General features: G+C 38.0%; 1 protein-coding gene across 3 annotated transcripts in view; it reads left to right on the plus strand.

Moving 5' to 3' along the window:
- Positions 1 to 26,484, plus strand: part of LOC139979434 (cytoplasmic dynein 2 heavy chain 1-like) — a 91,103-nt gene that overhangs the window by 12,623 nt on the left and 51,996 nt on the right. For all 3 annotated transcript variants that reach the window (XM_071990214.1, XM_071990213.1, XM_071990215.1), the window contains exons 5-34: positions 1,357 to 1,620; positions 2,522 to 2,754; positions 3,737 to 3,908; positions 4,342 to 4,492; positions 4,712 to 4,859; positions 5,519 to 5,694; positions 6,390 to 6,585; positions 7,038 to 7,298; positions 8,198 to 8,296; positions 8,697 to 8,836; positions 9,258 to 9,486; positions 10,162 to 10,289; positions 10,748 to 10,991; positions 11,929 to 12,078; positions 12,714 to 12,919; positions 13,773 to 13,928; positions 15,044 to 15,161; positions 16,106 to 16,276; positions 17,222 to 17,380; positions 18,155 to 18,378; positions 19,148 to 19,280; positions 20,520 to 20,750; positions 21,461 to 21,577; positions 22,034 to 22,216; positions 23,389 to 23,566; positions 23,713 to 23,894; positions 24,420 to 24,602; positions 24,977 to 25,200; positions 25,604 to 25,716; positions 25,954 to 26,165. In XM_071990214.1, coding sequence (XP_071846315.1) covers positions 1,357 to 1,620; positions 2,522 to 2,754; positions 3,737 to 3,908; positions 4,342 to 4,492; positions 4,712 to 4,859; positions 5,519 to 5,694; positions 6,390 to 6,585; positions 7,038 to 7,298; positions 8,198 to 8,296; positions 8,697 to 8,836; positions 9,258 to 9,486; positions 10,162 to 10,289; positions 10,748 to 10,991; positions 11,929 to 12,078; positions 12,714 to 12,919; positions 13,773 to 13,928; positions 15,044 to 15,161; positions 16,106 to 16,276; positions 17,222 to 17,380; positions 18,155 to 18,378; positions 19,148 to 19,280; positions 20,520 to 20,750; positions 21,461 to 21,577; positions 22,034 to 22,216; positions 23,389 to 23,566; positions 23,713 to 23,894; positions 24,420 to 24,602; positions 24,977 to 25,200; positions 25,604 to 25,716; positions 25,954 to 26,165 — 5,381 coding nt within the window. The remainder of the gene's footprint in view (positions 1 to 1,356; positions 1,621 to 2,521; positions 2,755 to 3,736; positions 3,909 to 4,341; positions 4,493 to 4,711; positions 4,860 to 5,518; positions 5,695 to 6,389; positions 6,586 to 7,037; positions 7,299 to 8,197; positions 8,297 to 8,696; positions 8,837 to 9,257; positions 9,487 to 10,161; positions 10,290 to 10,747; positions 10,992 to 11,928; positions 12,079 to 12,713; positions 12,920 to 13,772; positions 13,929 to 15,043; positions 15,162 to 16,105; positions 16,277 to 17,221; positions 17,381 to 18,154; positions 18,379 to 19,147; positions 19,281 to 20,519; positions 20,751 to 21,460; positions 21,578 to 22,033; positions 22,217 to 23,388; positions 23,567 to 23,712; positions 23,895 to 24,419; positions 24,603 to 24,976; positions 25,201 to 25,603; positions 25,717 to 25,953; positions 26,166 to 26,484) is intronic.

A 26,484-nucleotide genomic window follows, 5' to 3' on the forward strand; every position in this document is an offset into this window, starting at 1 on the left:
GATGAGACTGCCTTAATCGGTCTGATAACGATAAAGGATTTATGGATATTTACTTACACCATTACAATCCAAGAGGGAACACATATGTAGATCTGTTGCTACTGTAATTTAGCACTAATCACTGCAATGTACAATGAAGCTAGTACAGTATAATACAGTCTGTGCTAGCCTAGACAAGATTATATTCTGGCCACAGTTCTGACTACAATATACAGCAGGGATGTGCCCACGCTGGGCGGCACTGGGCAGCCCCGCCCAGCACTAAAAATTACCGCCCAGCACTGTCTTAAAAATCATGAATCCCTCCCAGCACTATCATCATCTAAAATCCCGACATTCGTAACATTATCTTCAACATAAATTGGGCCACATGTATCCTTGTTTCCCCCCATTTGTCAATTCATGTAAACACATGTGCGGAGATATGGAGTAGGCGTGGCTTTAATCTGCAGCATGCAGTATCACACTACACTAGCTCTGTATACAACTACAAAAATCGATAAATGTCACCCCTCCCCTTAGACCCCTGCCCCAGGACGGCGATCAGTATACCCGGCACTCAGGAAATCCTGGGCACACCCCTGTACAGTATATTCTAACAACCCAGAACACCACGTTTCATACTTTTAATTTTTCACTGGAGTACTGAAAAGCCTGAATTGCAGAGTAATTTTCAGTTCAGTTTATTGTAATCAACTGTACTTATAGGCCTCACAGCAGCAGGTATTATTACTTATCCTGTTGTTGCCACATCTGATTAATTTTGAATACATGTTGCAACATTTTATATGAAACTGTGATCTCAAAAGTGACTGGAAAAATGTTAATATTGACTAACGTGATGAAGACTTAAGATTCGAAAGATCATGCTAGTTGGCCATCCTGTAAAGTTGCTGTCCATAGTCACTTGAAATTGAGTTTTATATATCATTTCTTTTACCCCATTTGCGGTTTTTGACGTGTTAAATAAAAGATCTAAGAAAGAAATAACTATTTCCGTTCTAATTTCTTCATTTTTTTTACCATATGTTTTGAAAGATTCAACTCGGTGATTTAAATTGATCAATGACTTTTGTAAAACTTTTACAAGACAAACTATAATGACCTTACATTGCTGTAGGATTGTTAAGTACCAAACAACATCAAAGAAATAATCGAAATCAATCCCAAAATCAGTTTGAAGAAATATACTGTATTGTTGGTATTTTACTTTGAACAATATTTTGTGTACTCTTCAAAGTATGTTAAAGACTGGAATAACGAAAAACCAACAACTCATGTGAATCAACCAAGAGCCAAACCTTATGAATATTCATGATCATTAAAACTTGTTCTAATTTGTAATTTCCTTACCAGGTATCTTGACCCCCGTAGACGAATTCTATCATTGGTCGGAGGTTGCCATGGCAACTACTAAAATGGAATCGAGGGAAAGAGCCGAGCTGTTCCGTAATTTTCTAGAACCGGTGTCGAGGGATTTTAGCAGTCTTGATGGACTTGCGCTTTCTGGCGTGGTGGAGGTCACAGAAACGGCACAGGATGCGTTTGATGATCTATGGAGGCAAGGAGAGTTTCAGCCTTATCCAGAGAACCGGATGAAACATCTAATGGAGGTCACAGGTTAGTGAGCTATTGATCTGTATTTATTCCCATGCCCTTTACTTACCCTCCATCCCCCAACCCCCCCCTCTTCTCCAACCATGCCCATCTGATTCACCTCCCATTATTGACTTTCTAGTCATGATGTGTTTATATTCATTTATACCATGGAAGACATTAGTCCTGTAGAACCAAGAACTGAAATTGGATACAACTTTGTATTCTATTGCTGTTTGGCTCTGTATGTTTTAGACATCATTTAACAAAGAACCCCTGGGATTTGTTTTTAAGGTTATTTATGATGAGTGTAGGTTAAAACATGCCTATGATTGCTGTGGTTACCCCCATTTTTTTTTTTAAACTTCCGCTTAGTTTAGAATTTTTTTTATTAATTTGTCTCTTTCTAGATATGGACTTTTTAAGCAGAATTTTTTCATGGTTGCTTGTCAGCAGTTTTTTAATTTTTTTTATTGCAAACCTACTTTTGCTGATGTAGTGTAACAAGAATACATTCAATGAAACTAAAATTACCTACCAACTTATTTTCACTCACAGATTGCTAATTAGTGGAATATAAATAAGTTTATTTAATTTTGACAAATTTTTCAACTAGGCTCTTTGTGTGCTTTCAACCTACAAAGGCCTGACTGACCAAACACAGATTCAGATGGAAATGAAACTCCCATAATTATTAGCATGGAGTTTCTTGAACTCAGTAGTAAGTCAATGCTATTAGCACAGATTAGAAAATAATAAATTTCCTTAAAACTTTTTCACATCTGCTTTGACATTACACTCCCCCTCCCCCGCCCCACCTCCCCCAAACTGCAATATAGTGTATTTAATGGCAGCAAATGTTTCCAGAAAACACAAGCAGCAGTGTGATGTTAAGTAAGGTTTCTTCTTTTATTGGATTCTATAGGTGGTTCCCTCGGCAGATTCATCCAGCGAAAGCTAGCCTCCCTCAACCTTTGGCAGGACCCCTTCCACAAAGTCAAAGAAGGTATACAGCTTGGTGTGTCAATATGTGACAAATGGGTATCAACATGCGAAAAGCTGACAGAGCAGTTTTGGAAGCGAGATCCAATTCACCCTTGGAAAGGTAGCAAGTTTGTGCCTGAGAATCTTTTGTGTCTATCAAAGCGGCTTCAAGAGGTAAGTACCAGTGCAAGTTTTAGAAATAAATTTGTGGAATCCTATGACTTCACCCAAAAACCAAGTGCTACCTTAAGCAACAAAACACCAGAGAGAATAACATTTAATAAACTGGTAACCTGAATTAAGGATGATGAATTCACAGGTCTCCTTCAAAATTCTGAAGAAGAGAAAAACTAACCTTTTGCAATTTTTTTTTACATCTGCAGTATTTTTGTTTGTTAGATTTCATCATCACATGATGGAATTGAATGCAATGCAATATCATCTCTGTGCAATCATATACCATTCAATAAAAAATGAATTCTTTTGATCTTTTGGGTTGTCTTGACTTTGCCATGCATTGAATTCAATTGTGTGTCAGAACTGAGATTGGCACTGTGTTAGCTTTTAGCTTTTACTGGGTTCAATGTAGCTGGGTTAGGTTGGGGTGAGTTATGTTGGATATGATTGGGTTGTGTATTGCTGGGTTGAGTTGGGTCAATCTGGGTCCAGTTGGATCCGGATGGGATGGGTTAGGTTGGGTCTTTCTGACTTGGGTCGTGTTCGGTTCGGTTGAGTCAGTTTGGTTCTGGATGCGGTGGGTTATGTTGGACATGATTTGAGTTATGTCTTATTGGGTTGGGTGCTTCAGTTAGGCTGGATCATGTCAGGTCTTGCTGGATTCGTTTTTATCTTGTGTGGGTTGGTCGGTATGGATTCGTTTGGTGTGGGCTAAAATTTGGTGTGATTGGATTTGGTCTTGTTATGCTTAGATTGTAGGAATTCATTTATTTATTTCCCAAATTTATAATGTAACATATAACACCGATAAAGATGACTTTTCAAATTTTACATGGTAAAACTATGAATGCAAAAGCAAAGAGTAAGGATTAGCCTGGCTGTCAGTATCCTGAAGTCTATACCTGACACTATCAAATCAGTGTGTAGGATATCCAAAAATATTCACACATCTATTCATTATACCTCTCTCTTCATACAGGTGTTGACCTTGAGAACCATTCACGAACAACTGATTCGACTACTATCATCTGGAGAACAACAGGAATTGAAGACAAAGTCAGCATTTTCACCTTTTCTTGGGCTTGATCCTCTGCAGTATAACCCCTACACTGAACCCCAGTGGCAAGCTGCTGTTGCACAATATGAGAAAGGTAGGCAGCCGTAATTCTGGATTCTAACCCCAAACCAGCATTTCATTTCATTTCAGTGATATTGGATTTAAAGATAGGAAACTAGAGATATCTGCCTTTTTGGAAAAGTTTTGACTTTTATTTCTGATAATTTGTTGTGATGTTAAACTATGTTGGTGTAATAAGTCATATTAACTAGAGTATATAAGTAAAGAAGGTAAAATTCTAATGCATAACTTTTTCCTGAAATCACTACTTATTGTGGGGTGAGGGGAGTTGCAAAACTACCGAGGGATTGCTAAACCGGGGAAATCTATTCAAGCACCATGGTTCCTACAAATATAGAAACACTGAGGAAACAATGTTTCCCCATGTTTGTTGTTTTATCCTTACCCTGGGTTATTTCCCTCTGTAATTATGATGCCTGATTGGAATTCCCTCTCCTTATTGTCAGCGATGGCACCATCTGAGCAGCGTGTGGCGGGAAAGCTCCGTTCTCTGTTTAGAAGTCTTGAAGGCAACCCGCACCAACTACTCAGAGAATTTGAGCGTTACAAAGAACTTGTCAGGAGAGAGAATGTCAAGAAGGAACTTGTGGCAGAAAGGTAAAAGATCGTTTTGCTGAACAGGCGAATGGGATATATTTCGTTTTCATATTTTTTTCCGGTTATTTGATGGAGTAACAACGGCATAAGCCTGTATCTTATTCAAGAGCCTTTTAATTTTAATTGCATAGTGTTAAGTTCCACAATTTTGTTGTCATATTTTTAATCTTTCTAACCAGCCTTAAGAAGAAAGGTCTTTCTCTAAATTTTGCTTAATAGAGAGACACTTTTGGGACAACTTCAAGTTTATCTGAAATCCATCAAGGATGATTTTGGTCTTCGAACCAGTGAAAGTAAACCTCCGGCTGGCAAGAACCTTCCGGAAGTTGTCAACAACATTGTCTGGGTTCGTCAACTTCAAGCAAAGGTTTGTAAAAACTTTCACCTACAATTTTGTTTTTTCCTCTTTTTTCAAAGTCTGTATTATTATGCTATTTGTGTTTTTTTCAGAGTTACATTCATAGCTAAGGATACCATGACAATCTCTGTTGAAGTTGTATTGTACTATTGTTACAGAACCATAGAAAGCACTAATTTGTTTATTGGAAATCTTTCTAGTTATTTAGCATTTTCTTTCCAATAACTTTTGACCATTTTTGAAGAGAGTGGAACTGTATCCTCTTCAAGGTTAATCTCTTACTATTAGCTTTCGTCATTATGAAAACTTTGCATGTGTTTAGAAACTGCCATTACAGAAGCAAGTTGCTCTGTTGGTGAGCTGAATCACAGCTACAAATGCCTTTGCATCCCTCCCCCGCTGTACCTCTCCCACTGTACCTCTCCCGCTGTACCTCTCCCGCTGTACCTCTCCCGCTGTACCTCTCCCGCTGTACCTCTCCCGCTGTACCTCTCCCGCTGTACCTCTCCTGCTGTACCTCTCCCGCTGTACCTCTCCCGCTGTACCTCTCCCGCTGTACCTCTCCCGCTGTACCTCTCCCGCTGTACCTCTCCCGCTGTACTTCTCCTTGCATTTAGTTCTTCTACCAGTCGGTACCTTCATTCGTTCGATTCGACTTCTCTTTGTAGGTGGAACAAACCTCCAATGTTGCCTCGGCTCTTCTTCAAGATCTGAATGGGTTTGGTAGATTCCAAAGAGAGGTCGGAGACTTGTCAGATGAGCTGCGGAATTGGTGTCAGGACCAGTTTGACAGCTGGTCGAGGGAAGTACAAGCTGCTATCGATGACAAAAGGAACTCAATCAGGTATTACATGCAAAGATCCAACAACTCAGATTCTTACACGGCACCAACTATGCCAGACATGTTTGTTTATGTAATGTCTTCTCTGTGACATGTCTTTTGGTGGTGCTAGGCATTCAGGGAACAATTTATTGTGTTGAAAGGCTCCACACTTTGTCTCATACAAATTACAATGGTTCTTGTGTACAAAAACTGCTATACATCTTGCACTGGCATAGCAAATCGACCATTTTGCATATCATGTTGGGATGCGGTACCGGATACGTTATTCCCCGGCTTTATGTTGCAAAGAAATCTAACCACTTTAAATGATATGATAACAACGTTTGATTCCACCTGCTGAATACCTTTGAAACAATAAGCTTTTGGTCAGTGTCCAGCTTTTATAAGCCTTTAAAAATAGTTTGCAATATTGTTTGATATCCCTATATATATTTACATTTTATATACTTTGTGATTGTTTTTCGTGAATTTTGGATAAACACAAGGTATTTTCACCTCAACCTGTTTTAATTAATGACTACTGAAATGCTACTGATTAATTGCTTAGAAATATTTTCCAGACTGGTTTTAACTTTGTATTCCTTGTTTACATTGTGTACCACATTGCATTATCAAAGCTGTGAACTATAAATACAAATTTCAACTGCAATATCTTGCTTAATACCTACTGTTGTTTCTAATCATTGATCCGTAAGTCTGCAAATGAGTGGGCGACTGATGGAGTTTGAAACCCGGAACAACGAGCTTGTAGTCCATTACAGCGACCGTTTGGTGACCTTGATGAGAGAAGTCCGTCAGCTTCAGGCTCTGGGTTATCCTGTGGCAGCCAAGATACAGCACACCGCTGGCATCGCACAGAAATTCTACAAGCATGGTGTCATCCTCAAACAGGTATCCTTCATCAACCATTCTTGTCAGACTTAATGGGTTTGAAAAAAAGAATCTGCCCATTATTTGGTAGCCTTCAGTAGCCATCTGTGAAAGGTTTTTGTTTACCATATTTTAGATTTAGCCTGCCTTGTAAAGTTTAAGTGTAGAAAAATGGATAACTTGAATCCTGTTTAGGCCATTGTAATGTCACAATTCATTTTTCTACTAGACAAGGATTTCTCAGTCAATTTGTCAAAATGTTTTCATCATTTCTAAGTACTCAAGATACCAATCATTTTTTTGTCCAGATTTGGTAATGTTTTTATCTGTTATCCAGAATATAACAAACTAGCCTGTTAGAAACAAATTAATTAGTTTGGTAACAGTGAAGTTGTATAGCTCTTCCCTCTGGCATTGATAGTGTAGGGTCAGTTAGGTAATCACACATTTAAGTTGTACTGCTTTGCCTACAGGTGGCGCACTTCCACAATACGATTGCTGAACAGATGATTCCTAGCCAACAGAACATGATGCTGCAATCTGCATTGGCCTTTGAGAGAATCATCAAGAACCCTAAAGGGGGCAGCAAAGATGGCGGGTCTGGAAAGGTCCAGGTGACCTGGGACAACCCACAGGAATTGGAGACGTACATTGTGAAATTACAGGCAGCTGCTGAGAGGCTCACCACAGAAAACAGGAGACTGAGGAAGTGGCATTATGTCCTTAGCGACAAGGTATTGTTAGAAGTGGTGTTGGGTTAAGTGTTAAAGTCAATATTAGAGATGATATAATAAATGGATGTATAGAACTGGAAATTGGGGCACTCCAGTCTTTGTCAAGAGGCTGCTGTTATGTACTGGTCCTAATGTGTGTAATCTGTACTGTATACAGATCTCTGAATCAAATTGCATGATCTTGTGAAAGCGCTCACAAGCATGTGAACACACACCGAAGCAGCCCTGAGTGATTGAATAGTTCAAGGTTTCCACTTATTTGGTTCAAAGGAAAAAATGCTTCCAAAAAGCACAAGTTAAACAGCGTGAAACCCTTTGACTTGAAACTTTGAAAATATGTTTTAAAAGATCTCTTCTTCAATAATTACAAACAAAATTGTATATCCTTCTATTAAAGTGATCAACCGCACCTTTGTCAAGTTTTCGTGGAATTTCAAAACGACAGATACGACAGCACCCATGTTAAGTTTGGGCATGGCTGGAGAGCTACATTATGTGAACTTCAGATTTACTGGAGAAGCAAACCAATCCATAATGTCAATTTAATTTGATTGCGATTTTTGTAATGAGCAACTCCCCGTAATTTTTTTTGACAGTACTTGCAAGTAGTGTGAATGGGTTTAAGAATGCTTTGGACAAGCACTTTAAGCAATGTAATCGGGTCTGAGTGTTTGTCTTCAGTTTTTTTCCCTCTCCTATAGGGTCCTTAATGGGGACTTGAGTGTCCCTCTTGATCCTTTTTTTCTACTTAACTAAACTAAACTAACCTAAGATTTCAAGGTGAACAGGTCATGCCAGGGGACTGCCGTTGTGTGATGTCATGCCTCTAGAAGATGAAATGTTTTAGTTGAAATGTGGAACTATTCTAAATTCTTATTGTTGATCTCATTTATCCCAAGGTCACTCAACTGATGTCCATCGATCTATTACGACAACAGTCACGATGGAAGGAGGGCATGCAGGAGATCAGGGGCATCTTTGCTACCCTAGAGAGTCAGGTTTGTTGATCCGATTTCACCCTCTAAAAACAGACGATTTGTGCGCACTGGACAAAACGTTTCCTCCGATCTCCTCTCTATATTCTTGCATCGTTGTATCTACGATAGAGAAATGTACAAAACCTTTACCCTGCACATAGACAAATGCATATGTATTTTTGTAATATACATTTAAAATAGAAAGATTACTGATGTTTTCTTTAAGAAATCATTGAACGAACAACTATTACAAAAGCGGATACGACATTGATGGGACATACTGTGGACATAACTCTGACTGTTAAATTACGCAGATAAAGTAAAGTAACATTGATGCAACATCAGTAGAAGGTAGGCTGTACTAATGAACATGGAAATCATGCAGATGAATTTCTTTGTTTTTTTCCCATCATGCTTTTAGGGTTACAAGTCTTCGGATATGAAGACTTGGAAGATGCATTGGGACCGGCAACTTTACAAGGCTCTAGAACACCAGTATCAACTGGGCTTAGAGGGCCTAAATGAAAACCTACCCGAGATCAGGGTGGAACTGACTTACAGGTATAATTGCTAATCCAATAGGTATGAAATTTATCTATGTTTACCCTCCATGTCAGCGGTCCACATGATGAAATGTAACTGAATGGCGATAAACGAAATAACAGTCATCACCATAGTTACAGATACTTAGAGATCCTTTAATGGCTCCAAATATTCTAGAAACTTGAATAAATGGTCACCCATGCTCAGATTTTAACCAGCATGTTGCATCCATCTGTAAGACATTTTATCTCTCAGTGATGTTGCATTGTTTAAAAGAACACTGTCAGACCAACCTAGAAAGTATCTTTGAAAAGATATAAATTTTTGGTGATGATTTCAGATATTAAGTATATATAAGTGACCAATTTTAACGAATGACAAAGTAGAGTTATTGATTGTTTTTTCTTAACTTGTATTTATTTTCATTGATCACTCCTAGACAACACAAGTTGCAGTTCAGACCTCCGTTTGAGGAGATCAGAGCAAAGTACTACCGGGAGATGAAGAAGTTCATAAGCATCCCGTTTCACTTCAGAGGTATCGGCGACACGGGAGAGCCGCTCATATTCCCATCCATCGTCGAACGCAATGCTCCGGGATTCGCTCTGGTCTACCAGAAAGCTGAGCAGCTTTTCAAGAGACTCGACCAGACTAAAAGCATATTCAAGGTAAATCAGAGGTTTTATCACTATGGATACAATCTGGTGGACACATCTGCTATGTTACGTTAGATGCAGAAATATATACAGCATTGGAACCTATTCCTCAATAATTTGCTTAAAATATTGAAAAATGTTGATGTAATTATAGCTGCAACTATCCAGACATGTCTGGTTTGTGCTTTTGAAGGGATATTCTGAGAGGGGGGATGGGGTTGGGGGGGTGGCTGAAGTTGATTGCTTATAAAGAATGCAGGAATTTTTTCTGCACCATTAGGTCAACACAGTATGCTCATAGCAGTTTTATGGGGAAGAAGATACAGATTTGTCAAATTTGGGATATTTTAAAGTTTGGGGAAAATCTCCAGGGTTGCGCCAAGGAACTTAAAGGAGCTTAACAGAGTAAATAAATGTATTCAATTTTATAACATGACAATATGTTGGTTTAAATTATCATTCATTTTAAATATCAATAACAACCTACTGATTGCTGCATCCCTTGTGTGAGGAAACACATACTATGTAGCATATGTATGGAACAATGCACTAGTAACTGGACACAACAATGAATCAATGGATGAGTGTGGTGTGGCAAATTGGTTGTGTTTTTTTGTCGTTGATAAAACCTTTAATGAATTAATTATTAATTTCTGCTAATCACATTTGTTGTTATTGACTTTCTAGGACTGGGTGGCTATGGGATCTGCTGATCTGGACCATCTCATATCCGAGCATCTACATGGACCCAGCGACTGGGAGCAAAACTTCAAGGCCCTCAAAATCAGGGGCAGGGACTCAGAGAAATTGCAGAGGTAAGTAAGTGTCAACTTGGAGAAAAAGAATCTCAGTATTGGTTGTGATGAATAGATTTAATTTGATAAGATCGCTTGTATGGGACTATACAGTGATGGAAAATGGAGCATTGCTTGATGTTACCTAAAATTAATTGGTAACCAGTCTGGCACTGTGAAATAATTGATAACACGCAAGTTCTCAGATGATGTCTAAGATGTAATTGTAACCATGACTACATGGTAGTTATTGTCACCACGACTACATTTTAACAACCATTGATCAATAGCCTATCTACAATGCCAAAAGACAACGTCAGTAAAATATGTGGGAAAAGAAGATGAAGATTTTGAACGGCAGAATATCAAAACATTAACTACCACAAAAGACCCTGGAACTAGATTTCATAATTGTGTCATGTTTACGATTTTGCTTTGGAGACATTACTTAGGCACATACTTTCCTCCTCCTTAACCAGTGAGATCAAGGTGGACTGTATCAGTGTATCATGCACCCCGGTGAAAGCTGCCATCGATGATCAGATACAGCGCCTGTTTGACGCTCTCCTGTTTTCTCTGCGTCGTTCTGTCCTGGATGACGTCAACACAATGAATAAATTCTTGGACGAGTCCATGTTGGTCCTAGCAGTCAGACCTCAGTCTGTGGAGGAGATGGGTGAAGCAAGCGCTCAGTATGAGGAGATTAAGAAGAAGAAAAATGATGTAAGTTTAGCTGTTTTTAAACTGTCATTATAGTTCTTAGCCTGGTTTAACTGGTTATGTTCCTTTTTACTTATTTTTTATTGTACAGCGCTTCGAGATTTCTGGGAGGCGCTATATAAGTATTACGTATTATTATGATTATCATTAATCCTCTTCTCTGCTAATGTGGGGGTTCTCTGCAAATTCTTTCTTAAATTTGCATTTTATATCGTTATGGTACTGGAGCTTACCTTTAAAAGAACAGCTGTTGCTCTATGATCTAATCTAAGTTTTTTTCTGGAACCCCAAAGCCAGGGTATGTCTGGTGAATGTGGATGGCATTAGTTTGTAAAAGACCATGTCCATTTGATACCTTTTTTATAAATTTTGAGAGTGATACTTGACATTGATGTATTTTGACTGTCATTCCTACCCTGGTTAGGGGGTGGGGGGCGGTGGAGTCTCTTCATGTCCCAATAATTATTGACAAAAAATGTACTCTGAGTCAATACTAAGGTAATTAAAAATCGGTCTGACTACATCTAAATGTGGAGAAAATCACTGTTTCACTGCATGAACAGAAACACCCTCCCCCCATACACAAAAACAAGGAAGAAAGTAGAAATGTTGTATGTACATCACTAACGGGCAAAGCCAATTCCAGGGCAGTAGAGGTACCAGTTACACAATGATTGGAAAATGTTTACCTTATGTATATAACACTGTTGAAGAGAGTAATCAAAAATGCTTTGTTATTGCTTCACTGTTTTCAAAGTGTGTGCTGTTGTTTTGATATTCTATTTTTTATTTGATAAATAAATTAATCTAAATCGCTTCTAACAATATATTATCATTTGTTGTAATTTGATTTTCATGTTAGGGTTATTGTCACGTATCAACTCATTATTAAGTTGGTGTTTTAGCTTTTTTTGTTTTTTGTTACATTTATTCATGAAAGGTTTACTCACTTGTTGATAAAGCAAGCGAGAAGCACAAGCTTTTACGACAAGTCGCAGGAACCAACATCGAACAGCTCAATGAGGTACCTGGCAAGTGGGGCAAGTTTGACCTGATGGTTGACGGTTTTGAAATGATGATAAATGAACAGGTAGGTAGTAGAATCTCTCTTTTGTTTTGTCCAAAAAACCCCAGAGAAAGACATATATAGGGGAAGAAGTAAAATAGCTGTACATCTAATTTGCAATTCATCTGACTTGATCGATGGAATGACTTAAAGTAGGCTATCCTCCCCTTAACAAGGGCAATGGGATGGTCGTAGTAAGCCCGGGTCCTGACATTTCCATCCCAATGGGATCTGTGTGAGAGACAGACTAAATGTCTTTGAAAAAAATCCTGCCAGAATCAAAATGTCGGGCCTTGATACATTTACCTACAGTAGATGAGCAGGTTGTTAACAGTTCTCTCTCTCTTAACTTGTAATTGTCACTTCAGGAAATTGAGAATCACAAGAAATTTTCAGCTGTGAAAGAAGTAGTCTCTCTACAAAATGTCTGTAGCTTTCATTGTTCATACTGAGTGGTAGAAATACGTCATGGTTATTGAATTTTTTAATTTTTTGTTTTGGTAACCCTCGATCTTTTTTTGGAATTGTAATCGCCAGTGAATTCAAATTTAATAAAAGAAAATTCTTCTTCTCCTTCTCCTCCTCCTCCTCCTGCTCCTGCTCCTGCTCCTCCTCCTTCTCCTCCCCCTCCTCATCCTCCTCCTCATGATATTACCCAGCTGGAAGTCATGAAGAATAGCGTTTACTCCAGAGTGGAGGAATTTAACGCAGAGTTAGAAAAATTTGCTGCTCGATGGAATCAGTTCAAACCAAAACCAGAGCTGGTAGAGAGCGGGGAAAAGGAGGCTTGTAAGAAAGCAGTGGAAACCATCAAAGAGAAAAAGCAAGAATTTGAAGAACTCGACAAGACCAGGGCTAGCCTCATGTAAGATATTGTCCAGATTTGCACAAACAGTTGACTCTTTATAATAATTCAACTAATATCTAAGGGTAGCTAATATGTCTACTGTGGGCATAACATAACCTCTGCTTGGTCTGTGTTAAGCAAAACCACAGGCCTGGGAGCTTTAGTGCATTATCGTATAGTGAAGCTGTGCAAATTAAAAACTCGAATATAACATCGGAAGCACAATCGCTACATGAGTCTGGATTCTGAGGAAGAATTTAACTACTAATTGCCCAAGTCTAAAAGATGTGATTGCTTTAAAAAGTCATGAAACATATTTGAAGGTCTCATAATTCCCTCGGATATGTATCTAAAACAGTGAGATATGGCATAGCTACAACAAATATATTGGCTGTATTGTTAAGTATAGTATTGAATGATCCTATGGATAAAAATTGTTGGTGGCTAAATATTGCCAAACTCTTCCCTTTGAGGGAAGGAAACATTTAAGTAAAGTATATTGAAGTATAAAATATTTCCTATTTTTCAAGGAATATTATTCTTAATAAAAATAAAATAAAACTGTTAGCAAACTGCTTATCCACTAGAGAGCCTGTGTAATAGAATGTGTAAAAGTAAGTTGGCCTGACGTTTCGATCCTAGCAGGATCTTCTTCAGAGGCTAAATGACAAGTTACAGTAACAGAGGGGACAAAAACACGCACAGAATACAGACAGGTTAATGAGCACGGTGAACACAATGAGATGGATGAAAGGGGATTATAAGTAGAAAGCAACAGGAGAAGAGAAGAGGAAGGAGATAAACTGTGGAGGGACAAAGAGAGGATAAGAATATTATTCTTATATATGATCCTCTCGAATATTCTTATCAGTTCTGACTGTCAGCATTTCCAGTTGGACGATCCGTCCTTCCCTCTGGCTGAGGAAATGAAGGCTGATTTGGACCAGTTACAAGTCATGTGGCTGCTCTACGAAGAATTCAGCGTGGGGATGGAAGCGATCGAAAAGGAGGACTGGATCGTCTTCAGGTTTGTCCATCATCTTTTCTTGTGAATGAAAGTATCTGGTTGTATTTGCAATGTGACATTTTATGTCACACAAATTTTCTGTTACACAGTGTATGAGTTTCTTTCATGATTCTCAAAGTTTCTTCATGATTTTCAAATTTTTTTCAAATTTTTTTTTTCAAAATTTTTTTTTTCTCAAATTTTTTTTTCTCAAATATTTTTTTTCTCAAAGGTTTTTTTCTCAAAAATCTTTCATGATTTCCAAATTTTCTGTAACACTGTGTATGAGTTCCTTTCATGATTGCTGTAACAGATTTTAGTTCGGTTCGGTTTGGTTCAATTTCAGTTCAACTTTTTTTCCACCATTTTAGCAGATATAACAGTATGAAGCTAAGACTATGTAACTACATACCATAGTAAAGACCAAGAATGGCAAATACAAATTTCAAATATATACAGAATCGTTGAAGAGATTCTCTGGAAAGCCACTGAAAGCTTGTTTGTTGTGGACTCCTGTTGTAGTAGATACATATGTACACATGATAAGCATAGACACGAGCACACCTAGAAACAAGTGGCTTGCATATACACCTAACAACACCTACATAATATAACCTTCAATGTCTAGTACTTACACATAAAACAGATAAAATACAAATATAAGTCAGTTAATCAATAGTTCTTAAAGCTACACTTGAAAGAGGAAATAGAGGGAGATATCTTAATAGTATTTGGAATGGCATTTTAGGTAGCAGGCCCAGCATACCTGACATTGAGAACATACATGCCACTTTTGGAAATGACTGCCAATAGTTGGCCTATGGCATGAAACACAATGATAGTAAATGAACCTAGGCCTAGCCTAAGTTACAAATCAAGCAGCCTCCTGTACTATATTGTGTATCTCCCTGCCTCTCCATAGCATTCCCATTTCATCACTTTTGAATGAAAACAGATGCTGGGAGCCTCCCTTGTCTTTTCAAGGAACATATGATTTTATTTTTACGTGAATACATGTTTGATATAGTTTCATTGACATCGGATACAAGTCGTGCTCTTTTCCGTAAGTTTAAATTTACACTGTATATTTCAAGGCAGTTGCTAATCGGATGATTGACTCGACCGTTACTCCACAGATCAAAGACTTACGTTTTTGAAGATTTCCTGGCTCAGTGGGCTGAGCGTCTCCGAGCAGATGGAGGTGACGTGACCGTCATGACTGTTCGACTCACCAAAGACATCGAAAAGTACAGGGTAAGAAAATCTGGTTAGCTGAACCTGCCATTTTTTATCAAATTTTTTACAATCAAATTTTGTCGTTAAATATTTTAACTGGTAGAGAAGTTTCAAATCAATTGGTTTCATCTTTATCATATAAAAGTGTAATTTGCGAAAAGATTCTTGTTCTACTTTTTATATTAAGTTGATTAGGTGGGGAAATGTACCAGATGGCATCCCATAATATATCATTGCCTGTTCTTTCATGTTTTTACAAATGCTGATAAGATTTGAAAGTAGCTGCTTAGCTTTCAAAAGACATTGTACTATCATCCAGTAATTTTCGAAAGGTTTGAATAATATTTCAAAATACCAAATTTTGCTGATGGTCAGGGAAACCCTGGCAAGTTCAGAAAAATGGGTAGTATTTTCCTCGAGGAGGAAATTTGGGGTAGAAGGATGAGGAGAGGAGGAAAGTATTATTTTTTGAGTTACTTGATATTTTTTGCATCAACCTATTATAGGACAGATCATGCTTTAGGTTGCAATAAAAGATAATCAGATTGGGAAAGTTGATTCATAACTTTAACAGTTTTGAGCTTAAATTTCAAGATTTCAAGAATAAGATCTGAATCTTTGTGTTGAAGTATCTTTTATCTAGTTCTTCTCTTCATGGGACAATTTCTCTTGACAGATATTGAGAAGTACGAGTTGAGATAACCATCATCCTTTAAGCCGGCTACGTATACTTTGTGATAGACAATCATATAGAAATCTAACTTTCTTGTTGCCCAAAAATTGTACATAAATGATGTCACCAACATTTGATTCATCGCATTAATGTCGTTTGTTTGGCTGTGTTTTAACTTGTAATGTTGTGGTAAATATCATGTCAGGACTCTCTGCGGTTCAAGGGAGCATGTTTAACGTTGACGTTTTCCGGTGTATTTCCACTCTTTCTGTTTTCTTCTTCTTTCCAGCAAATTATTCCGATTCTGAAGTACATCAGTAGTGATGTGTTCACACAAGAGCACTGGGCTGACATGTATCGAATGTTGAAGATGCCACGTAACACAGCCTTGGACAGACTAACATTTGGACACATCGTCGCTGCATCAGATCATATCCTAGTCAATGCCGATGCATTGAAGGTACATTGATACGGAGGCTGCAGAAGAGGGTTACATTCGGGGGGAGGAAATGGGGGGGGGGGGGGAGCAGGCCAACTTTGCATGGCAGTGAGACTTGTGACTTTGATTTGAGGAAATAAACTGTAAAATCACCTCAAAACATCCAAACTAAATTCATCCTCTGTGCCTTCTGTACCACAAATTCAACTATTTTGCGTATTTATTTTTTACCAAAAGGGCACACTCTAATTTCAATATTCTTAATTTCTTAAAAAATTCATAATTTTATTAAAACAATTCTAAATCATTGAAAGGGCAAATATTTAGCTTTTTCACAAAACTAGTGCATTAGTAATACCTCTAGTTCTTAAATAATTTATTAAGAGCAGATTTTTCATTACTGGTTGCAGGTATAGGACATTATTGTCCTCAACTTATAATCAACGAACATTGGTTATGTTTCTCTTCCAAATGAAACAGAAATACCTCAGTTACGTTTAGAATCCTGTACTTCCGGTATATTATTTCCTGTGAGATTAAAATTTAGAGGGCTACTTTAGTTAAAAAAAGGATTTAAATAGACAGAGGGTTTAAAGAGGTAATTAGTTAAAAAGCTAACTTGTTGAAATAGCTAACAAGCTAAAGCCAATGAAAACAAAACAAGAAAAAGGAAAAAAAGAAGCTAACTAGTGAAAGAGGCTGAATGAGGAGTTAAATGTTAACTATAAGACTAGTTTCAGAGAAGTACACTAAAACTGTATCATAACAGTAGAAGTAAAATTTCCCTTTTTTTAGTTAAGAATCTTTCTTATTATTGTCAAAGTGTAGGTCAAGAATGGTGAAGGTCTTACAAGTGACATCAGAGAAGAAAGAAAATAATTTTTTTATTGCAGATGAATTTGCATCTGCGTCTAGGTTCATAGTGTTTTTATTTCCCTTGGTAACGATGATCTCATCTATCCGTAGGAACTCTTCAACCGAGCTAAAGGCGAAGTATCGATACGCGAAGCGTTACGAGAACTGGATGTCTGGGGAGTGGGGGCGGTCTTCTCTCTGACCGAATATTCAGATAGTCAAGACAGACAGATCATGCTGATCAAAGATTGGAAGGATCTGGTTACTCAGGTTCGTTGACGTTTAATGTATCATTTAAATCTGAAAGGAATCAAATGAAATGCTATTGTTGTATCTTACGTTTGGCAGTGTCTGATCCTACCCAAAGTATCCTTGATTTCAAAGATTGCTGCAAGTTTATCACAGCTGTATGGATGATGGCAAAATTTTTGTCCTTGCTGGACTCTAAAAAGCTTAGATTTGTCAGAGAGAGACCATAATTATATTTGTTTCATGCTCCACATTTATTAACGTAGGGAGTCAACATTTATTCTTTTCTGTTGTCATGTTGTGACAAGTATATCCCCTATTTCTTGTGATGCCTTCTTGTTAACCTTAGCTAAAGCTGGTCAGGTTTGTCTGAAACTTCTCAAAGTGCAAAGTTTGGGCGGAACTTAAAATTATTTAAGTTTTTCATAGTTTCTGAATAGTCTGGTTTTCAAAAGAAAAGAAGTGCCAAAATGATCTGATACTGTGATTTGGAAAGCTGTTGGAAGTGAGTTGTAAGTAACAATCCATTTGGCTTTTCCCAGGAGTACATGTGTGTTGCCTAGCAACATAGAATTAACTCCCTTCCATGCCAATTATTATTGTAAGAAAGAATGTCTAAGTTTAATGTATTTATTTTTGTGTATTAGTATTTAGTTTAGTAGTTTAATGTATTTAGATTATTATTATAAGAAAGGAATGACTAATTTTGAATGTATTTAGTTAATAAGTAACAGTTTTCTTCATGTGTTTTGGTATGTACCTGTTACTGACGACCATTGTTTATTATCCTCTTAGGTCGGGGACAACCAGAGCCTACTGCAGTCTCTTAAGGATTCCCCGTACTACAAGGGATTTGCAGACAAAGCTACCATCTGGGAACAACGTCTTGCTGATTTAGATGAGTACCTACACAACCTCAACCAGATTCAACGGAAGTGGGTCTATTTAGAACCTATCTTTGGGAGGGGCGCTCTGCCCAAGGAACAAGGAAGGTTTAAGAGGCTGGACGACGACTTCAGGTAGGTTCAATGAGGGCATGTGGGTAAGATATGGGGAGGGGGGTGGGAGAAGCAGGGCAGGGTTTGGATTGGTGGCAGAGGGATGGGTGAGGTAGGTTTAGATATAACAGGATGAAGAGATGGGACAAGGGGTAGAAATTCACTTGACAGTAAATGAAACTAACTTAAAAGAATAGGCTGGTATTTATTATGAATGTTGATCATAGTTAAAGATACTGGTGAACCCACTTGTCAAAACTGACAAAACATGTCCTATGATAGCCATAAAACATGTTTTATTGCTAGATACAACAGTAACATATCTTGTAGATATATGTATTGTAGATATAAATGGTAGATATAGTGCAGGGTTGTCCAACCTACGGCCCGCGGGCCACATCCGGCCCGCCGCAGGGTTGCGTCCGGCCCGCCAGAGGTGCTCTACGGTGCGAAATTTTAGTGAGCAGATTTATTGATAACAATTTGAAGCTATATAATCAATAGTTCAAACCTTTTGGGTCCAAAAAAACTGCATACAGGTCAGTTTGTGTGACACTCTCAGCAGAGGGGGGGGGGGGGCGGCTGGACCTTATTCATCTGTTTTATTAGGAAGGAAAATAAATCAGTGCACGCAGTGCGCACATTGCACATGTGGCCCCCTCCTTCATCATAACCATTCCATGTGGCCCTCCTCTGCAAAAGGTTGGACAACCCTGATATAGTGTATTGCAGAAACTACAAATTGTCATTGCCTGTCCTTAATCCCTTTCATACTTTCTTGGTTTCACAGGAGTATTATGATGGATGTGAGCAGAGATAACAGAGTTTTATCTTTGGTTGGTAAAGCAGGACTGAGGAACACACTGACCACACTACTTGATCAGTTACAAAGATGTCAGAAAGCCTTAAATGAGTTTCTAGAGGTAAAGTATACAAAGATCATGAGTTTACTGCACCTGCAGGTAGAGTACTCAAATAACATAAGTCTACTGCACCTGCAGGTAGACTATTCAAGTATCATGAGTTTACTGCACCTGCAGGTAGACTATTCAAGTATCATGATTTTACTGCACCCGCAGGAAGAGTATTAAGATATGAGTTTTACTGCAGCTGCAGGTAGCGTATTCAAATATCATGAGTTAAGTGCAACTGCAGGTAGAGTATTCAAGTATCATGAGTTAAGTGCACCTGCCGGTAGAGTATTCAAGTATCATGAGTTTAATGCACCTGTAGGTAGAGTATTCAAGTATCGTGAGTTCACTGCACCTGCAGGTAGAGTATTCAAGTATCATGAGTTCACTGCACCTGCAGGTAGAGTATTCAAATATCATCAGTTTACTGCACCTGCAGGAAGAGTATTCATATGTCATGAGTTTACTGCACCTGTAGGTAGAGTATTCAAGTATCATGAGTTCACTGCACCTGCAGGTAGAGTAATATTATGAGTTTACTGCACCTGCAAGTAGCGTATTCAAATATCATGAGTTAAGTGCAACTGCAGGTAGAGTATTCAAGTATCATGAGTTAAGTGCACCTGCCGGTAGAGTATTCAAGTATCATGAGTTTAATGCACCTGTAGGTAGAGTATTCAAGTATCGTGAGTTCACTGCACCTGCAGGTAGAGTATTCAAGTATCGTGAGTTCACTGCACCTGCAGGTAGAGTATTCAAATATCATCAGTTTACTACACCTGCAGGAAGAGTATTCATATGTCATGAGTTTACTGCACCTGTAGGTAGAGTATTCAAGTATCATGAGTTCACTGCACCTGCAGGTAGAGTAATATTATGAGTTTACTGCACCTGCAAGTAGCGTATTCAAATATCATGAGTTAAGTGCAACTGTAGGTAGAGTATTCAAGTATCATGAGTTTACTGCACCTGCAGGTAGAGTAATATTATGAGTTTACTGCACCTGCAAGTAGAGTATTCAATTTCAAATATATCAGATATCATGCAGCTACTGTCACTCTTAGCAATAAGTTCGCAATCAATTTTGTTGGGTCTACCACTGCTACAGACCAAAGTTAAGATGTCTGTTTTGTCAATTGTGCAGCCTCTTTACACTTTTTTGCCCAATTGAATATATTAAAATTGTGAACTCCTAAAGAGTGTAGAATAACTGCCTAAATACCATTCATGTAAGTAATGTTTTAATTTCAGGAGAAGCGGTCGGTATTTCCTCGTTTCTATTTCATCGGTGATGATGACCTGCTGGAGATCCTGGGACAGTCCACGAATCCCAACGTCATACAGACTCATCTCAAGAAACTCTTTGCTGGAATCCACAGCGTTGAGTTTGACGAGGGATCTAAACACATCGTTGCCATGAAGTCATTAGAGGGAGAGGTGGTACCGCTCAAGAAGTCTGTTGCCATCACTCCCGAGGTCGAGGTATGTTCATTCGGGTAATTTATCAGCTTACAAAGTCATGTGGACGGCGATGCTTACGTGATGTTACAGCAGCAAAAAGGTGTTATAGTAATATTGTTATATTGAAATATTTTTAAGATACTCTCTCAAAAAATTTAATTCATTTATCCTGTTTTTTAAAATATTTTTTATACTGTATATCGCTTACAAACGATCAGATATCATCATGCATGGATGAAAAGCTACTTTTTCTCAAAAAAGTTTGTCAAAAAATGAATTATTTCACTTTCTTACCTGCAATTTTTGTTCTGCTCTTTCTTTCTGTCTTTGAGGTGTGGTCATTTGTATATCACACCACTGCTGTATAGTTTTCAATGGAAAGTGTGACCTTCCAGGAAAATTAGTATATACACATTTAAATGATGAAGATGTCAATCTCAAGAAGTGGAATAAATTATCTGTATGATAGGACTTGTCAAGATTACACTCCACAAATGAGAAGAATATGATATAGGAGAGTTTCAAATTCGACCTTTTGATAAAACACAAAACGAAGAGAAAGAAAAAATGAGTTATCAGTCGTTTGATTTAGAGTTACTGTCGTGTTTTAAATCTTCATATTTGTAAACTGTAAGGATTAAATGTGTCAGAATTAGTTTGTTCCAATCATCATTACTAAAAGTCGTTGATCCTGAAATTTCTTAATTGTAACAATCATTTTCTTCTTTCAGCTCTGGTTGGGAGACTTGGCTGTTGAGATGAAGGAAACACTTCAAGAGTTGCTGATAAAATGCCTCGGTTGCCATAGAAACGGTGATGCAGTGGACCCCAGTAGATTCCCATCACAAGTAAGAACATTTCTTAAATGAGAGATTGAATTGAGATATTCAATGTTGTCTTAGATATTTGGGGGTATTTACTCACAAATTTTACCATTTTTACAGAAAATTGTAAGAGGATTAAATGTTGGATGAATGGAGGCAGAGGGTGGAGGTGGGTATAGAACCTTTTAACAGTTTCAGGGTGAAGTGATTTGGCCTAAAGAAAATACATTTACAACTGCCTTCTGTTATCTGGAATATGATTCATAGAATCATCTAAGCAAAAAATGTTTGCATGGAATTTCCTTGGAATGATTTTCATCAGGATGGTAGAGTTTTATTAGATGTCCTCCTGTAATTGCTGGCCCCCTTCCAGTTTTAGTAGATGTCCTCCGGTTATTGCTGGCATCCTTCCATTACCGTCTCTTGCTCGTTAGGCCGTAAGTGGTCATTTGAGTTATGATCATTTTTTCCTTCGTTTAGATTCTCGGTTTGGCAAGCCAGATCCAGTTTACAGAACAGTGCGAGGCGGCCATCAGATCAAACAGTCTCCAGAATTATCTCCAGGAGTTGGAAGCTCAGATGGACGGTTACACTTCAACAGACCTTCAGGATGCTGGCTCTAACAATGACCCAAGCATCCATGTCCTGGAACTCAAACTGAAGGTACGAACCATATCATCCAGCAGTTAAAAACTTCATCACCGGGTTTTCTTTATTAAACAATGTTTTTGGACGACGTTTCATATTTGACAGTGATATACCGCTGTTGGTACAGAACTTGGTTCATTTGCTGAAACTGTGTCTCTCTGACTGTCTAAACATATTCTCCACTAAAGCATATTTTCATATCTTATATAAAGTGGTATCTGTGCATATATTGATCGAAAGATACAGATAGAATATATGCATGGTGTTCGTAGCTTTTGTGTGAACATGCGGGTGAATGAAGTCTCAACTATGATGGTACAGCCTGGTACATTTCCCTTATCAATTCTGCTCCCAGTCTACTTTGTAGAATTTTGTCTAATTTACAAAGCATACCATCAAATGACTGTTTGTAGCTGTATTGCAGTATAGTACGTTGATGTTGCTCGTTCAATGGGTTGTTGAGCAAGCTGGCTCTATGAGTAAAATATTCAACTAATAAACTATCCTTTTGTGTTGCAAGATATTGTTGATTGTAAACTTGGTGAAATGGAAAGGATCTTGTGTGTCATTTTTTAAATGATAGCAAGATATTTATCTTAAAGGTCATCAGTATAAGGACCAAGTTTAGCATGCTAAACATTGCTAAAAGTTTTCAAAATTATTTGTTTGAGTAGGTTTCGATATCTCCCTTATTATTATCATACTTTGAGGAGTGTTTAATAAGACAACTTAAGTGTCTCAATGAGGAAATCAAACCTACAGTATGAAATGTTTCCTAGAAAAGTAATGAGGGCGGTATTGAAGAACTTAGCTAGACTCCAGATGAGTGACCTGATTAATTCACTTTGGCTTCGGCTTTGAGTACCACGTTTCTGTATGCTGCCGTGTTGGATAAATCTAACCGTAATAAGTAATTTCCGACTTATAGCATAGACTTATCCGCATTATAATCATCGCCGACTTTATAATCCGTGTCCCCCCTCACAATTTTGCAAGGTCGTTAAGAGTGACTCCTTAGTTTTCCCTTCCGGGAAACCAACCTGAGTAAAATTCCTTTTGATGTTTGAGAATGTGTGACCATTATTGACATTTTATTATATTTTTTTTTTGGGGGGGGGGGGAGTTGGCAATACTGATGCCTAGGATGTTTACATGATCTTAATAAATAAAATTCTGTTTACTGACAGGCACTCATCTTGGATATTATACATTTCATTGATGTGGTCAAACTGTTGATGGACAGTCATGTGACCTCCCTAGAGGAGTGGTTATGGCAGAAGCAGCTACGATACTACGTCGACGACCGGGGTCAAGCCCTAATGAGAATGGTGGATGCAGAGTTCCAGTATACCTATGAATATCAAGGTATGTTCTTATAAGGCAGCGTCCTTCTGTAAGCTGAGGCGTAAAGTGTAAGTGCCCTGCAGCAAATATTTTAGTTAGTAACTTCAAACTGTGAGTTTTCTGTAAAGATGTGAAAACTTTTGAGACTTTTTGCTTTTCTTTACAAGGTAATGCTGCAAAGCTGGTACACACGCCTCTCACTGATAAGTGCTACCTGACCCTAACCCAGGGGATGCACATGGGTATGGGGGGTAACCCATACGGCCCAGCTGGTACCGGCAAGACTGAATCTGTCAAGGCTCTTGGAGGTTTATTCGGGAGACAGGTGTTGGTCTTTAACTGCGATGAGGTGAGATAATATTTATGAATCTTAACTGAGTGAGCTTAATTCAACAAGCTGATAGATTGCAGTACGTGTTGGATTGTATTAGAATGGGTGTGATTTAAAGGGACCGTATAATGCCTCATAAAATGCTAGATTTGTTTAAATCCCCAAATTTCATTAAACTGGCAACACACTTGAAGTATCAGTTGGTCGTGTGGGGGTAATTAACTGTTCATAATATTACCACTTTGAGAGAACCTTGTGTTTCAAATGTAGCTTTGTTGACACAAGTGGAACAAGGAGAAATATTTTTTTCAGGGAATTTTTCAACCACGAAGTGAGGTTCTTTTGCTGTTTTGATTAATAGTCCCATTGATCATCTTTTCATGAATATATGAACATGAGCTACGACAAAAGTGCTTTCTCTTACAAAAAAAAAAAAAAAAAATTGACGGGTCAGTTTAACTGAAGTAATAGCTGATACAGATCAGACTCTTCAAAGATTTGCTTGATTGTGTCTGTGGTTAACTTTGATTAATTTTCTTGCAGGGAATTGATGTGAAATCCATGGGAAGGATCTTCATTGGGTTAGTAAAGTGTGGTGCCTGGGGTTGCTTTGATGAATTCAACAGACTTGAAGAAGCCGTGCTGTCTGCTGTCTCCATGCAGATCCAAACAATACAAGCTACACTTAAGAGCAGGAAGCCATCTTGTGAGCTCCTTGAGAGGACGGTAAGTCATTCTGATTGTCTGTGCAGTTTATGTAACTAGGGTAAGGAAGCTGTTGTGTGAGCTCCTTGAGAGGACAGTAAGTCATTCTGATTGTTTGTAAAGTATAAATCTGTTACTGAGGATAATGAAGCTTTCATGTGAGCTCCTTGAGAGGATGGTAAGACATTCTGATTATGTAGTATAAGTCACAAAAGATAAGGATTCCATCAGGAAGATGGTAGGTCCTCCATATAAAGAGTAATGAAACTTTAAAATTTGATCTTATTCAATTTGATTTATCGGCAGGTAGCTCCTCATCTCTAAACTGATTATAAATTTACCCGCCTTTTTTGAAATAAAAAACTTACTAAAACTGTCCCTACTTTCTGACTCAGGTTGACATTGATCCAAACTCTGGTATCTTCATCACCCTGAACCCTGCCGGCAAAGGTTACGGAGGTCGTCAGAAGCTGCCGGATAACCTGAAGCAGCTGTTCAGACCGGTCGCTATGTCAAGACCTGACAACGAACAGATCGCCGAAGTGATCTTGTTTTCAGAAGGATTCAAGGAAGGAAAAAGTCTGGGTAGAAAACTGGTGGCGATATTTAACTTATCAAAGTAAGTGATAGTGAAAAGTCTGTGTAGTAAACTGGTGGCTATATTTAACTTGTCAAAGTAAGTGATTCAAGGAAGGGAAAAGTCTGGGTAGAAAACAGGTGGCGATATTTAACTTATCAAAGTAAGTGACAGTAGTTACCTTTAATTTGATAAACATGCTAAAACAGCTTCAGTTGTGGTTCCTATAATAAGGTACATGGGTTTTGTAATTTATGAATAAAAATTATTTTGCAAAATGTTACTTGATATTGATTTGGGAGGTTGTTAGATATTTAGTGTTAGTTACACACTGTGTTGTGGATTGAGGAAAATACACAAGAGATTTATTCTATGTAGGAAGACAGGTGCTATGCATTTTTCATAACATTAATGAAAATAACTTTGAGTTTGTTCTTGCTTGTAGGGAACTGTTGACTCCCCAGCAGCACTATGATTGGGGACTGAGGGCACTCAAAACGGTTCTACGAGGGTCAGGGAACCTCCTTCAGATTGCAAGGAAGCAGGCTGCTACCAATGGTACGTAGGGAATAATTTATTATTCATTTATTTATTATTAAAAAATATTTGGTTGTCCTCTCAACGTAGAAATATTTACAAACAATAACTGATTATGTATGATTTTGTGTTCAGAAATGGTCAAGTTGCTTAACCCTCCATTGTCAACTTTGGATGAACATTATCATAAATGTTATTATTTATGGGATAATATGAATTCAAATATCTTGTTTTTTTTTTTTCATTTTGTTTGTGAAGGTAAAACTGACATTGATGAGAGCAAACTGTTGGTTCAAGCTTTGAGAGTCAACACACTGTCCAAGCTAACATTTGCAGATGGCGCAAGGTTCGATTCCCTGGTCAAAGACCTCTTCCCTGGAGTGGAATTAAAAGACATCGACTACGAGCATCTGGAAAATGCTCTCCGAGAAGTCTGTAAAGATTCCGATCTGGTCATCATGGCAGCACAGGTTAGTACGTTGTACATTAGTACATTGTACATTAGTACATTGTACTTCGTCTGTAGTTACTACATCTCAGTGTCCGTCTGTCCATCTGTCTCCACTTCTTGAGCAAGGTTATCAAGTTGATCAGCCAATCACGCTGAAGCAAGATGAAAGAAGCATTGTTGCAATCGCCCAAAACTGTCTGTCTGTATGTCTGTCTGTCTGTCTTTCAGTTTGTCTAAGTGTATTGATTGAAAATTTTTATCAAGTTTTGATCAGCAGATTGATCTATATATATTGACAGTTGTACTAAAGTAGGTTGAAAGCATTGGTGCCATTGTCC

This window comes from Apostichopus japonicus, chromosome 14, assembly GCF_037975245.1.
Source record: "Apostichopus japonicus isolate 1M-3 chromosome 14, ASM3797524v1, whole genome shotgun sequence".
Classification (NCBI taxonomy): Eukaryota; Metazoa; Echinodermata; class Holothuroidea; order Aspidochirotida; family Stichopodidae; genus Apostichopus; species Apostichopus japonicus.